Source organism: Melospiza georgiana, chromosome 3 (genome assembly GCF_028018845.1).
Source record: "Melospiza georgiana isolate bMelGeo1 chromosome 3, bMelGeo1.pri, whole genome shotgun sequence".
NCBI classification, from domain to species: domain Eukaryota; kingdom Metazoa; phylum Chordata; class Aves; order Passeriformes; family Passerellidae; genus Melospiza; species Melospiza georgiana.
Window position 1 is genome coordinate 62927829 of NC_080432.1, and position 14145 is coordinate 62941973.

The window sequence follows — 14145 nt, forward strand, 5'->3', positions numbered from 1 at the left end:
TAAGGAGAATAGGAATAGATGTAACTTTCAAAGTAATTTTCAGATCCCCTTATTGATAATCTAAGACAACCCACTGCAGGAAACAGAAATGTAAGTATTCTGACTTAAAGCATTAAATGAAAATTATTTTGTGATATTTGAAAATATCACCATTAATTCCTTTACCATTAATTCCAGCATTAGAAGTTAAGAAGAAGCAGAAAAACTAAACTTGGAAATAGGTAGAGAAGTAACAGAATGGGCTACAGTTTCATCTAAACAGACTCTTTCCCTCAGTGAAGCGTACACTCTAAATCCACATTTAAAATACAATGTAGAAATTGCAGCCACTGCAGACCTGTTTGGTTGGTTTTGGCAGGTTTTAAGTCAAGGTTTTGGGGTTGTTTGGGTTTGTTGTATTTTGGGATTTTTTAAAGACAGCTTCTGGCCATAAGCAATAGGCCACATTTTGCACCTCAAAAGATTAGGTCCCAGAGCACCTTAACCTACTACTACTCACCGTGTTGCAGAATCATTTAGATTACACATTGTGGAAAGGTGCTTTCCAATGCAGCTTGAACAATACACAGATTAATTTCTGAATTGCAAAGCAGACAGTGAACAGGAAAAAGGCCACTGCTGGTTTCAAAATCCTAAGTGAAGCATCATGATCACAACTCTAAAGCATGTTTAAAGAGATCAGCTGATAAATATTTGCTGAGTATTAAGAATGACTCACCTGGGACCAGAATTGTAATAGCAGTCTGCACAGCTTTTCTGATTATGCTGTCCAGTGCAAACATCCAATGTGGCTTAATATTATGATTTCGGAGAACTTTATTGACCTAGTGAGAGAAAATTCAGTTCAGATATTACATATCCCACAGCTTAAAATGAGAATATATGTCATATGAAGTGTTTAAACTTCTAGATGCTATGTCCAAGCAGATGATTACAATTATTTCTTGATAGCAACGTTATCAACTTCATCTATTTTAATATAAGTCATGCAATATGTTGTATTTTTCATCAAGTACTGGTTCCTGTGTTAGGTGACTGTGGAGAGAAACTTCAAAAGAATGCAAGCAAGACAAATAACAAGGACTATGTTATGAAAGGCTTGCAGCTGAAGCTAATTAATCTTGTTACTTTTTTTGGCATCGCTTTCACTGCTTGCTCTGAGCACTACTTGTCTATTCTAAAGTACAATTGTAGGAAATATAAAAGAACTAATGTAATGCTGCTCCTACTTAATTCTGAAACTAGTTAATTAATGTTAGTTTAAACAATTAGGGAACTTCCTTTGTGTGCTGTACCATTTTCTCTTTCCTTCTGCTTCTTACTTTATACAGTCTGATGGTTTTCTACACTGGGTTGCTCCTACTTGCCTACAGACCTGCTTACAAACTGCTTTGAGTCATATTTTACATACAAAACTATCAAGTTACAGCATTATAAAAAAAGGAGCAACTACTGATAATGAAAAAAAGTGGAAAAATTTCACTCTTCCTAAAAAAGAGATAAGTTCAATTCCCTCATTCTGTGATAACTTTTCTGTAAAAAAATGACTGAAGTCACACAAATTATGCCTTCAGAGGATATGGAAAAGTTATTAGTCCTACTATTTTCACTGCCAAAAAGCAAGAGTATTCAGTGATGCAGTAATTTATGCAGGTACCTGCACTGGCTTTGGTTGGGATGGAGTTAAATTCTTTCACAGCAGTCCACATGGTGCTATGTTTTACACTGTGACTAAAACAGCCTTGGTAGCACACACGTTTCAGCTCCTGCTGAGCAAAGCTTACATGCTGTCAAGGCTGCCTCCGTCCCTTACACTGCCCCAGCAGTGAGGGGGCTGTGGGTGGACTAAGGGCTGGAGGGGCACATGGCTGGCACAGCTGGCACAGCTGGAGCAGCTGACCCAGGAAATATTCCCTTCTGTGTAAGGTCATGATGGGCAATAAACTAGAGGCTGCTTTTTCCAAAGGAGCTGCTGCTCAGGGACTGGCTGGGCACAAGTCTGCTGTTGGTGACTGACTGCTTTTGCAACACTTGTGAGATTTTTCTCCCCCTTTTACTTATTTAACAATCTTTATTTTGACCCACAAATTTTCTCACTTTTGGTCCTTCCAATTCTCTCCCTCCTCCTGTTGGGAGGGAGTGAATTAGTGACTGGGTAGGGGTTTTCCTCTAGCTGCCAGCCAGGGTCCACCCAGCGCAGCAGTACCTGTGTCTGCTCCGTTCTATGGCCAGTGGCCACGAGATGGCACTTGGACACTGTGTTTGGGTTTGGGAGCTGTGCAGTGCCAGGGGAGCCTGCCCTGGGCCTGGCACCCGGGCAGCAGCTGCCCCTAAGGCTTGCCCACTGCCCCCTGAGGCAGCACAGCCACGCTGTGCCAGCACTTTACACCTTCCCAAACCGACTGCCACAGAGACAGTGACGTGTTTAGCTACGTCTAGCTTTATTGAGCGCTGAAGAAACAAAATCTAACTTTGTCAAGATCACAACCATCCATAGTAATGTGATTTAGTTATTTATATGGCATCACAAAATTACTTTTTCTTGGTTGGTGAGATAAGGATGTTGTGATTATTAAACACTGTAACCTAAGATCAGCTTATTTAAGTACCAAAAGCAAGGGAACTACTTTCCCTCACTTTTAGCAGTGCCTCAGTCTCTGCAGCATCTGAGGTCTTGATACTGTCCTGGATTTCAGTGTAGAATAGAAATCTATGGTATGGCCAAAATAATTAAAATTGCACACATATAAAGCAAAGTTTTTCTTTTCACTTTCTGTGGGTTTAGTTAAATAACAGATCGTAAGGAAAGAGACACTTATCAGTTAAAAAAAAGCAACTTGTAATTATGAAGTTAACAGAAAGTAAATTTTTTACTGATAAGAATACAACCCAGGAAATTACTACCAAGCAACTGATGCCCAGCAACATCTCTATCAAAACAGTACAAATATTTGTACTATTACCCCCTGCATTGTTTTCTTGACCTTGTATGCTTGTTTTTTCTAATATGAGATTAATAGAGAGAGCTGAAAACATGCTCAAAAGAATCAAAAACTTTTGATTTGTAGAAAGATCTCTTTCACAGATTCATTTAACACTTATTTTTAATAAAAGCATCTAATCTTGTTAGTGTAGTCTATGCAACACTTTACATGCTATGCCATCCTTCCTGACTTGTCTTCTACTTGTCTGAGTGCCCCAGGTTTGAATTCTAAAAGGCTCATCCACCTCAAATACCTACCTGAACTGTCATTTCATTTTTACTACAGGACTTCAGTCTGGACAAGTGATGTTCAGTACAGCTGCACCCTCCCATGTTCATTATTCTCTTAAAAATTAAGCCTAACTGTTTGGGCACTAACAATTAAATACATACCTTAAGAAAACATTTGCTGTTTGTAAACTGGCTATTTAAGGGCTACCCATGCATCTGTTTGGCTGCTCAATGTAGGAAATTATAAATCTTGCATTTATTATTGGTAGAAAAGTAACAATCCTCCTTATCCTGCTTATTATAAATTGAAATGAGAATATTAGTTTGGCAGAAATCTGCTAATCAAAATACTAAAAATAAGAATTAATATAGCATTACAAGGTAGATAGACTACTATGGGGGCAATGCATTAATTTTTAAGAGAAGTTTAAGAGATCTGCATTTATGTAGGATAAACCTGACATTTATTGTTAGTCTTATGACCCAGGAAACCTTCAAAAATGAGATTTTTTAAAAAGGCTTTCCCGCCTGACTATTATGACACAATATTCACACAATTATTCTGAACTTGCTATATCTTTAATCAGTAAGATCTCAGTAGTGTTCAGGGTCTGTGTCCTGCCAAAGGATCACAAGGCAACCAAACCAAGTCACTGCTGTGGGTTCAGATTTTGCTATTACAGTTTCAAAGCCCTCAAATATTATTGTTTCAGCAGCTCTGGGTGGAAGTTAAACAAGTTCACTTTGGTCCTGGCTTGTTTCATTTTTTTCAGTTTAGGTGAACAAGTTTCTGAGTAAAAATGCAACTTACAGCATCTTGAAAACCAAACAGCACAAGCTGCACTTGGCTGATACCATGGCTGTCAAAGTCCAACTCCAGCTTCAATTTTGAAAGCGTGGTTGCGATGATTTTGCGATCAGTGGACCGTACAAACTCTCTGAGGCTGGAAACGAGTGTTGTGATATGTTCCCATTTTAGCTTGGGTTCTTCAGCTCCCTGGCAGAAGAGAGAGGAAAAGAAATAGTTTTGATAGTCATATTTTTGAAACATACATCCAGAAAGACTTTAGTTAATAATGTCAGCTGGCAATATGGGTTTTCAGAAACTGCTGCTATGGTTAAGGGGAAGGTGCAGCTGCAGGTCAGGTGCTGGTGGCAGCATAACTGCAGCAGCACAGAGCTCTGGGGCTGGGCTCCCTGGGGACAGGCAGGGGGGAACTCATTGAACAAGTAGCTGACTTCATTTTACACCATTTGCTGAAGAATGTGTGCACGCTGCACTGTGTATGTGTCTTTGTACAGCAATGAATAAAGATATGAATAAATGTACTGTGCACTGGGTGCTACAAATGACTCATAATTGCAAACACACACATGCTTTGCAGCGCTTCTAATTTCTGGGTGCCTCTCAGAGACAATGTGCAAAGTCCTACAGCAGCATTTTAAAGAAGAGATTAGTCAATTATGCAGGAGGCTCACAAAGGTACTGCTTGTTTCTTATGTAATTTCCTAATTTCCCTTAATACAGAACTTCTACACTTGGTTGTTCTTAAAGCAAGTCTACAAAGATCTCACCTTTCTAGTATAAATATTCATATGCCTATTTTTAAAAGCTTTTGTGAGCATGAGCTACCAAAAGCAAAAAGCTCAAAAGCATTCATCAGACTAACCAGCCAAAGTAACCAGGAAGCAGAGCACTGTCTTTACTCTTATAAGTAAAGTTATGCCAAGTGAATGCAAATTTCAAAGCCAAATCTTAAATTAAGCCAGAGTTGTAGTTCAACATGAAGTATTAGATTCTTATTCTGAAGGAAGTAAAGTAAATATTTATATAGACTAAGGACATCCAACATTGATTTCTGTAAAAGAAGGACATATGGTGTTTGGTTCAATTGCATTTGCCAGTTTTATGCCATGAATGTTATGGCTGGCCAGACACCAAGAGCTCTTGTTTGCCAGTAACACTGAGCTTTTAACTATAGTCAAGCAATTCTGATCAGGATGAAACAAGAATAATTTTATTGAGAAAGAAGCTTAAAAAAACTTCTTGTGCAGTCAAAAATATCACGGACTAAAACATCCACCTAAGATAAAAGGTCCTAGCCTCTGAACTTGATCTGCTTTGAAGAATTCACCTGATGATTTTCTATGCAGAAGTGGATCTCTCACTGCTCTGCAGTAGTCAATCTTCTTTCCAGGTAAATAATTAAAAAGCCATTAGGGCAGATAGGTAAATGCACACCATAGCCCTGGACTAGAAGATCCAAGTCCACCAAGGCACTAGGCACTATGGGGACAGGAGGAGCAGTATGACTTGCTAATTAGAAATAGTGACCCATTTTGTGAAGGGGCATTCTCCTCCCTAGCCCTCAAACCCAATGACTTTGCTGAAAGCTTTCTTGTGAAAAGTGTTTGTGAAGAGAAAAACTCTGTGAAATTCTAAACCCTGATGAGGCCTATCAAGCAAGCCAGGCTTGTTCTATTAGTAATTTCTTGCATTTCTCAAGGGAGAAAACAGTCTTTGGGAGTCAGAGCTCATCATCCTTTTGAAGGGCAGCCAGTCACATGAACATGGGTTTTGAACTCTTTGGCTCTAAAATTCTGTGTCTCTGCTTCTCTCAAGCTGTTACAGCCCAAGCTGAGAAAGGCATGAAACACTGAGCACACTCTCTGGGATTTGTGATTGAGTTTCAGCCTCTCACAATCACTGATTATTACTTGCATACACATGCAAAAACTGTGTCTTTTACAACAACTCTCACAAAGCACAGATCAAAAATGTCTCTCTCACTGCCTTATCTTTTAACATTTTCTGTAGTTACCAGGATAACTGTGGGTTACTCTCTCCCCCTCCCAAGAGTTCGAAGCTGTTTTTATTTACATGGCACCCATTTCCATTTACATGCATAATAATCATACTGGTTTGCATCAGTTTCTAAACACTAGTGTCTTTAGAAGATGAGTTGTCATGTTTTACAAATGTTTTAGACCAGCAATACTTTGCCTTGAGAGTGAAGTGAATCAATTAACTACTAACACACACACAAACAAGAACAAAAAATCCTGTCATCCAATTACAGTGTTGCAACACTTAGCAGTGAGGTCATGATCTGTTATTTCTTCAGTGTTGTCCTGAACCGATACATCATCATAATGAATCATCCCCACAAAAGAGTACCAAAAGATCATTCTGCAATTATTTTGTTGTTTGTTGAAGCTCTCACAATTACTACATCTTCCCTCCATCCCGTGATCTCAACAGCACTGAAGGATAGCTGCAATTTCTTTTCTTCCCAGCCCCCTCTTTCCCCTGTTATGGCTGTTGGCTAAGAGGCAATGGTGTATCCATCAGCCCCATTTTTTCTATACAATAGCCTAACATAAGGCCAGAGCAGGCCAAAGGACCTAAACCTCCCTTTGTCAAACCAGTCAGTTGGAAGACAGAACTTTAAAAGGAAGTCAAGATAATCCACTCCTGGAGATCATCTACCTCATATGAGTTACTCAAATTTGAAAAGCACTGGAAAAATAGAGTATCATGAAAACATGTTTTTCTGTTGTGTTGCCAGTGCTAATACCCAGGTATATACATAGTAATTACAAACAAAAAAGGCCTATTTAATGCATCATGGACAATTTCAAAGCATGTTTTTAATAGCCCAAATCAAACAGTAAAAAAAAAAGCTTACATGGTGTATGCTTTCTTGTTTAATCAAACTTCAGTTCTAGCTGCTCTACTATGTTTAATTTCAAGAGTTCCAGGTAACTGCAGAGAAGTCATAGAATTCCATAAAATTCTTGCTGCCCTCTGGAATTACCTGAGTCAAAGCTTCCATCAGGTTCCTCACCACCTGCTCTTGGTCCTCAGTTAATATTCTGTGGAGGGTGGCTCTCCTTTCACTATCCTTCTTCAGCATGAAAAAGCCAGAATCTTTCTCTTCAGGTGAAGGAGGTGCACTGTGATCCTCAAAATGTTCATCTGGGATGCTGAATAACACAGTGAAAAGAAACATTACAAAAAACATCCTGATGCACACATTCCTTATCTAACAAAAATGTCAGGTAGCTCTTTACCTCAGAAAAAGGGACCGGATTCCCTTCCCATCTTTTTCTCCACAGGATTTGGCTCTTGTTTTGAAAGAGAATGGATCAATTTTTAATTCTGTATCAGGTGAGACAGAACCATATTCACTGCTGCTACTTGTATCTTCCACCAGAACAGGGACAGGTAAGGATACGCTCCGAAGATACTCTATTTGTATAGGAATATTCAGAAATTAGAATTTAATAATGCCATCAGAGTTTTGAAGTGAAGATTATTTTTTCAGAGGAGGCAGAAAAACTCCAGCCTTCCCACACACAAATACAAAATATTAGAGAAAAATTGACAAAAAACACCTAAAACTTTTTTGTCTGGAATAGAGTTATCTTTCAGGTATGTTTTTATTCCTGAAAGATGGAAATTCTGGGCTTCTTGAGAGTTCATTCACAGAACTTCAACACTGAAGTGAATGTGCATCCCCTGTCATGACTTCCAGCAATAGGAAAACTTTTCTACAGGGTAAGTCGTCCAAGCACCTTCCAAGATCTTAATATTATGGGTGTATATATTTATATATACACTACATATAAGTGTAGATACTAAAACAGATATAAGATACATTTCTTCATCAAATTCATTTGTACAAGTTTAATTAATTCATAATCATTGATTAATAATAATAAACATGCAGTTAAGTCATAACTTTTAGTTTTAAATCCAGAGCACACATTGCCACTGCAGGAAACTACTCATATCTATTTCACATATGCACATTTCAAAATGTACTTTAATATCAATTCAGCATGAAGGTAACTACGTGTGTGCTCAGTTCCCTCCTGCACTCTTCCAGGTGATTTCCTGAAAGAGAGGAATATCCTGTATCCTGGTCTGACAAGGGGTCCCAAATGCATTCTGGTTTGTCACTTGCAGAATTTAGTCTAACAAAAATCTATGCTATCATTCTCCATAAACCTTGTCTCTGTGGCTACTATGAAACAGCCATTGGTTTCCACCAAAAGTCCCCATAAACAACAGCACAGCCCTACAAGCCTGTATCACTCACTCACAATTAAGCCACAGTCTGGTAGGATTAAAAACAGTATTTCAGATATGCACAACGAATTAGATGTTCCTAACAGAGAAGGGTCACTTATCTTCACAATTGTGATCACTTCTCTTTCCATCTTTTTAGTGTTGAGAAATTATACCAAGGTAAGTGATAACTACAGTATCTACACAGGTATGGTTTTGATGGAGAAGTAGGTTAAAACTCACCATTTGTGTTGGCTGAAAGGACTGTGTGAGAAAAGGAAAGAGAAAAAAGGAAGTTAAATATGCTGAAATTAACTGAGAAAAGTCTAAAGGATAACTTCCCATTTTTATGGATTATCTCAATTCTCCTGGCTGCAGTCTCCAAAAGTGTAATTTATTGCAATTTAATTTTATTCTGAGGCAGTGGAAACTACAATAAATGTGATCATCAACTATCATCTCTTTACCTGATATTTTTCTTTCTTTAATCATCTAATGCTAAAAATATACAGAACATATTTTCCCAAGTATATATCTATACACAATAGAATATGTTATTACTGCTCTCAAAACTCCTTTGCTACTTTCCATAATTTAGAACACTACAGGAAATGAACATTTCCTGAAATGAAATTTCATGAAACAAAAATAATGCAGTGTATGCACATTTCCTTTGGGACAAAGATTAATTCTGCTTATGTAGAAAACTCCACTGAGATTTAATAGCTTGTTCTAACCTTACACAAAATATACTCTATATAAATATTTTTTCAATGAAAACGTATGCAAATTTAAAAAGGGAAAAAGTGAAACAAAAATGCAACAACCATAAAAGCTGTACAAAATCACAGACCTAAAAAATACTAGAAATATTTCTATAAATTGCCTTCTGCATCAACATGGTAACAGAATTCTGACACAAGGGCATTTCTGCAGTAAGCTGCTGGTAGAGAAGGCCACAGCTGAGCATTCACATGGGATGGAGATCCACTGTGCTCACCGTAAAGACTAAATCAGCAGTTCCAGGAAACATGGGCAAGAGGAAACTTCCAGATTGAATTTAGCAATGCTTACCTGAGAGCTTTGAAGGAGACTTTCTTTTCTTGCTTGAAACCTTCAAGAATTCATCTATAAGTAACTCATGAGCAAAAGCTCGTTTATCAGGATCTGGTTCAAAGCAACGCAATATGAAAGCCTTGGCTTCTGCAGACATGGATTCAGGAATTTCTGGGTGTATTTTAAACATCCCCACCTGAGACAAATAAAGGGAGAAACAATGGCCTGAACTGTTCTTCTCCCAAACACTAAACATCATCAAAAAATTGTTTAGATAGTAGAAGTGGTATATCATTTTCAGGTTTTAATATTAACCTTATACAATTGGTTTATTAATTCAGAGAAAAAAACCCCAAACTATTACAAACTGCATAAACAATTGCATTTAAAAACCCCCACAGCTGCAAGTAGAGGCTCTTCACAAGCAGAGAACTGTTTCTTTTTCTCAGTTTGGTGTTCTTTCTTAGCACCCAGGCTGCTGAATAGCTGCTATCTCTCTACTAATCTATTCAAAAATACACAGCACTCCCTCTTAGGTGAATCAGATTATTGCTCTTAACAGAATCCAGGCACTTCCTTTATCTCCCTTTCTTGCAACCTTTAATTCTCCAAAACAGTCATCAGATTTCCTATGTTCAGAAATATGACTCAGCTGTACAAAGAAGATATCTGACCTTAAACATGGCTGCTTGTGGTTCTCCCAGTTCATAAAATGGGGGTTTCCCTGTAGCCATCTCAATGATTGTGCATCCCAAAGACCAGATGTCTGCAGCCTTCCCATAGCCACGTGGCCCTTTGTCTATGATCTCAGGTGCCATATACTGGAGGGTACCTGTTTAAAACACACTCTTTTTTGTTTACTTAGGTGTAATAATGCTGCAAATAGCTAAAAGACAAGAGGAACAAAATGACTGAGGAGTGAGCAATATCAGAAGAGTTAAAAAAATCTCCTTTTATTATTCAAATTCAAAAATTTTCACATGCATTCTATATAAAACTCAAAATACTGCTCAAGATATTAAAGCACTTGGTATCATCTACTGATCTGGAGATCGCTTTTCAATGTCAATGACAACTGCTAAATGTTTCAATGAGCTTTGGATCAGAGAGAGTTTTCTTTTTTTTCTTTTTTTTTTTTTTTTTTTTAATATCTTAAGCTTAAAATATGGGAAAGCGCTCTGAATTGTACCCAGAGAGGAAAAGGAAGAGAAACCTGAAATCTTAACCTAAAAGAGTAGATGAGATGAACATTTTCTTCTGAAGTAAGGGAATTAACGCGACACATCATGCTGCACTCCGTTCCTTTTTCAGAAGCAATGGAAGAGCAAAGGATGGAATTAAAGTAACAGCCACTTCTCATTTTACATAACTATTTAATGCAGTGTCACTGAATGATTTACCACCCAAATCAAATTCTCAAGCAGAAGGAGGAGCAACTGAATGACAGGTTCTGCAGATACGCAATTCTGGCCATGAAGCCAGGATGTCCAAGCCAATCATGAAAGAAAAAGATCAGCAAGATGAAAAAGCTACAGGCACAAAGGAGACAGACTCAAATAAAGCACAGGAGAGACACAGCTCTTCTGTTGTAGAGGACTTTGATGTCACAAGTGGAACATCCAAAACAGCACTCTCTTTGAACAGTGCATACAAGTACAGCATGTAGCTTAAGATTATATATCCCAAAGTTATTCTTCCAGTAACCTTTTATACTGATTTGAAGTCAATGAAAGTTCAGCATCTGTGGATTCTGACCCTACATACACAGTTCGAGTAAGGATAAGAAAAATCTCCTCTGGGAACATACCAGTGAAGGTTTCAGTACAAGGATTGATTCCTGCAAGTCTCTTTGAAGTTCCAAAGTCCGAAATCTTTAACACTCCACTGTATGTGTTGATAAGCACATTATCACCCTGAGGAAAAGAACATGCAGAGCAATTATTTTTCTCTGCAGACCCTTTATCTAAGACTTTTTGCATAACCTGTTTCTACAATACACTCCTTACTAAGTAAGTGACTTCTTAGGAGACGAGATGAAAGAGAAATCAATACTGTTCCTGCTGTATGCAATCCCATTAACAAAACCTTAATCTTGGAGTGAATTTCCCCTCTTACCAGAAGGAGTTCCGTTAAAGAATACTAAAAGAGGGAAAATGGCTTTTTTTAAAAAAAACAAGCCAAGCACTTTTTCATCTGCAATCTCCTTGGAAAAGAACTTGCTAATTATACCATCCACAATCTTCTTCACTTCAATCAGATTTTATGAAAGTTCAGTCATGTCTTTGAAACCAGAAAACAAAGTATCTACTTTGTCACATATGAGGTTGCTATATGATAATTTTTCTGAAATAAAAAAAAATCAACATATTTTGTTGGTGCAAATTGAAATCAACAATGGTTCATCTATGTAACCCATGGCTGAGAATAGCAGAGAGCTTTCAGAAAAAAATTTTTTAAATTGCAGGATAAATAAATGGTTATGCAGCTACATAACACTGTCAGGCTTAATTCTCTGCAAATCCTTACCTTTATGTCTCGATGCACTATTTGATTATCGTGGAGATATTTTAATCCTTCAAGAATCTGCTTGGTGTAAAAGCCAATTGTCTGCTCATTATTTTTTAATGGTCCCCATTTTGATCGTAGAAGAGCAGAAAGACTGCCTGTAATTTTGGAGAGCAAAAAGTAAGAATAAAAACGCAATTAAATTCTGCTTTCTCCCCCAAAGGAAAAAAAAAGTAACAAGAAGCATCAATCCCAATCCAAGTGTAGGCATCTCATCTATAACCAAAGTCATCTCCAGTCAAATGCTTTCTTGCATCACCACTGGCCTGTGCAATTAAAGAGAGAGACTCAGTCTCTCCTGGGCAGTTTGCAAAAACTGAAGCCCATGGGAAGGACTTGGATTGGAGAAGCTCATGGAGGACTGTCTCTCTTGGAAGGGACCTCATCCGTGCTGGAGCAAGGTAAGGAAGTCCGGAGTCCTCCTCTTGAAGAGGAAGGAGTGACAATTTCCATGAACTGATCGCTTTCCCCATCCCCCTGCACCACCAGCAGGAGAAGAGAAAATCCTAAATGAATCTAAGTCCAGAAAGATGGGAGGGGTAGGGGGAACATGTTTCTAAGATTTGGCTGTATTTCTCATTACCCTACTCTGGCTGGGTTGACAATGAATTAAATGAGTCTCCTCAAGTCAAGTCCATTCTGCCTGTTAGGGTAACTGATGAGTGATCTCTCCCTGCCCTTATGACGACCCATGAGCCTTGGGTTGCATTTCTCTCCCCTACCCAGCTGAGGAGCAGAATGACAGAGTGGCTTTGGTGGGCACCTGGGATCCAGCCAAGGTCAGCCCATCACTGATTTGCAGGTAAATGGAGCTCAGCTGCTCTAGCAATGATCTGAGATTTATTGGTAGCACACCATATCTAACTACTCAAGCAGTTTGAAGACACAGTTTTCCCTACTGATTTCAGAAAGAGACACTGTAGAATATTACACCTGTATGAAATATGTCTCATGGCCCTATTATATGTTTTTATAATTTTAAAATGCTAAAAAACCAAAAACACCGATCAACCACCAAACCAGTCTTCTTCCAAAACTTACCACCTGGCACCTGTTCCATGAATATTTTGATGAAGCCATTCTCACTAAGAGAACCTAAATACTGGACAATGTTCTTATGTTTGAGATGCTTATGCAAAGCTATTTCTTCATGCAGAGGTTGGGAGTACCTGGAAAGCAAAGAAGCAGTTTATTCTTCACCTTGGTGAAAAAAGCCTTGAAAGAGCTTACTTTGAAAATCAGTATTTGTTAAATGAATTTAACAACACTGTTTGTGACCAGCACATACTAAAATATTGTGTGTTCATATGTAAATACAAATAACATATAAAAACATATAATATTGTGTATTCATACAAACAAAATGTTACAAACATACATAGAGTGAGGAAAAAAAATTCTGAAAAATAAACTACACTCCACTCTAATTCCAAGAGAACAGTTGTGAAAGTGGTTGGATTCATATTGGTGCCAAAGTGAACTAGTAAACTATAAAGCCAGTGTATAAATAAAAACAGTTCAATAATGAAAATTAATCACCATTTAAATTTTATGGTAGAAGCCTTTGCTGAAGTCTACATGGGGCATCAGAGTAAGAAAACAGAAATAACTAATCAAGATATAATTAAAACAACAGATTGAAACAACTTTACCAAATTCAATTTAGTCCAAGGTAAAGTATTTTTAAGAGATATGCTTTTCAACAGTCTTTTTGGCAAGAAAGTTTCTGGAGTCAGGATCTGTCTCCAGTGTTGAACACCACCAGAATTCAGCAGCTGATGTGCTGAGGTAATATATTAGTTCCATCCTGAGACTCTTCCTAACTTAGGCCTGCCCTAACCCTTCCCTTGGAGGTGGGTCAGCTGCCAGATTTTGTGTATTTTCTGTGTATTTCTGGCAAAATGTAGACAATATGCTGACAGTCTGGTAGCTATCTTCTCTAAAGCACTAACATCTGTGGCAACGCTTTCAGGGTAGCTGAAAGAGAGGAAGGACACTGACCTCCTTCTGTCAGTCCAAATGTGAAAAGTACTTGCAGCATTTGCAATTGAGGTTGTTATGGGAAAAGTACCTCTGACTTCCTTTTATCACCTCTCCCTCAAAGAGCATCAAGCTACCAGTGGAGGTTGAACTCTTAATATAGTGTAGGGAAAAGAAAAGAAAAGTGATCATCTGAAAATCCCACTGGAGAACTGTTGCAGAAAATAATTATTTGGTTAATGAAAAGTATGATTAT

At 38.0% G+C, this 14145-nt stretch overlaps 1 protein-coding gene across 1 annotated transcript in view; it reads right to left on the bottom strand.

Annotated features, from left to right (window-relative positions):
- Positions 1-14145, bottom strand: part of MAP3K5 (mitogen-activated protein kinase kinase kinase 5) — a 98054-nt gene that overhangs the window by 8158 nt on the left and 75751 nt on the right. Inside the window, exons 16-25 of the mRNA XM_058020791.1 lie at positions 12951-13078; positions 11871-12007; positions 11152-11257; positions 10019-10176; positions 9363-9540; positions 8532-8552; positions 7289-7466; positions 7033-7201; positions 4026-4211; positions 719-824 (exon numbers count right to left, since the gene is read on the bottom strand). Coding sequence (XP_057876774.1) covers positions 719-824; positions 4026-4211; positions 7033-7201; positions 7289-7466; positions 8532-8552; positions 9363-9540; positions 10019-10176; positions 11152-11257; positions 11871-12007; positions 12951-13078 — 1367 coding nt within the window. The remainder of the gene's footprint in view (positions 1-718; positions 825-4025; positions 4212-7032; positions 7202-7288; positions 7467-8531; positions 8553-9362; positions 9541-10018; positions 10177-11151; positions 11258-11870; positions 12008-12950; positions 13079-14145) is intronic.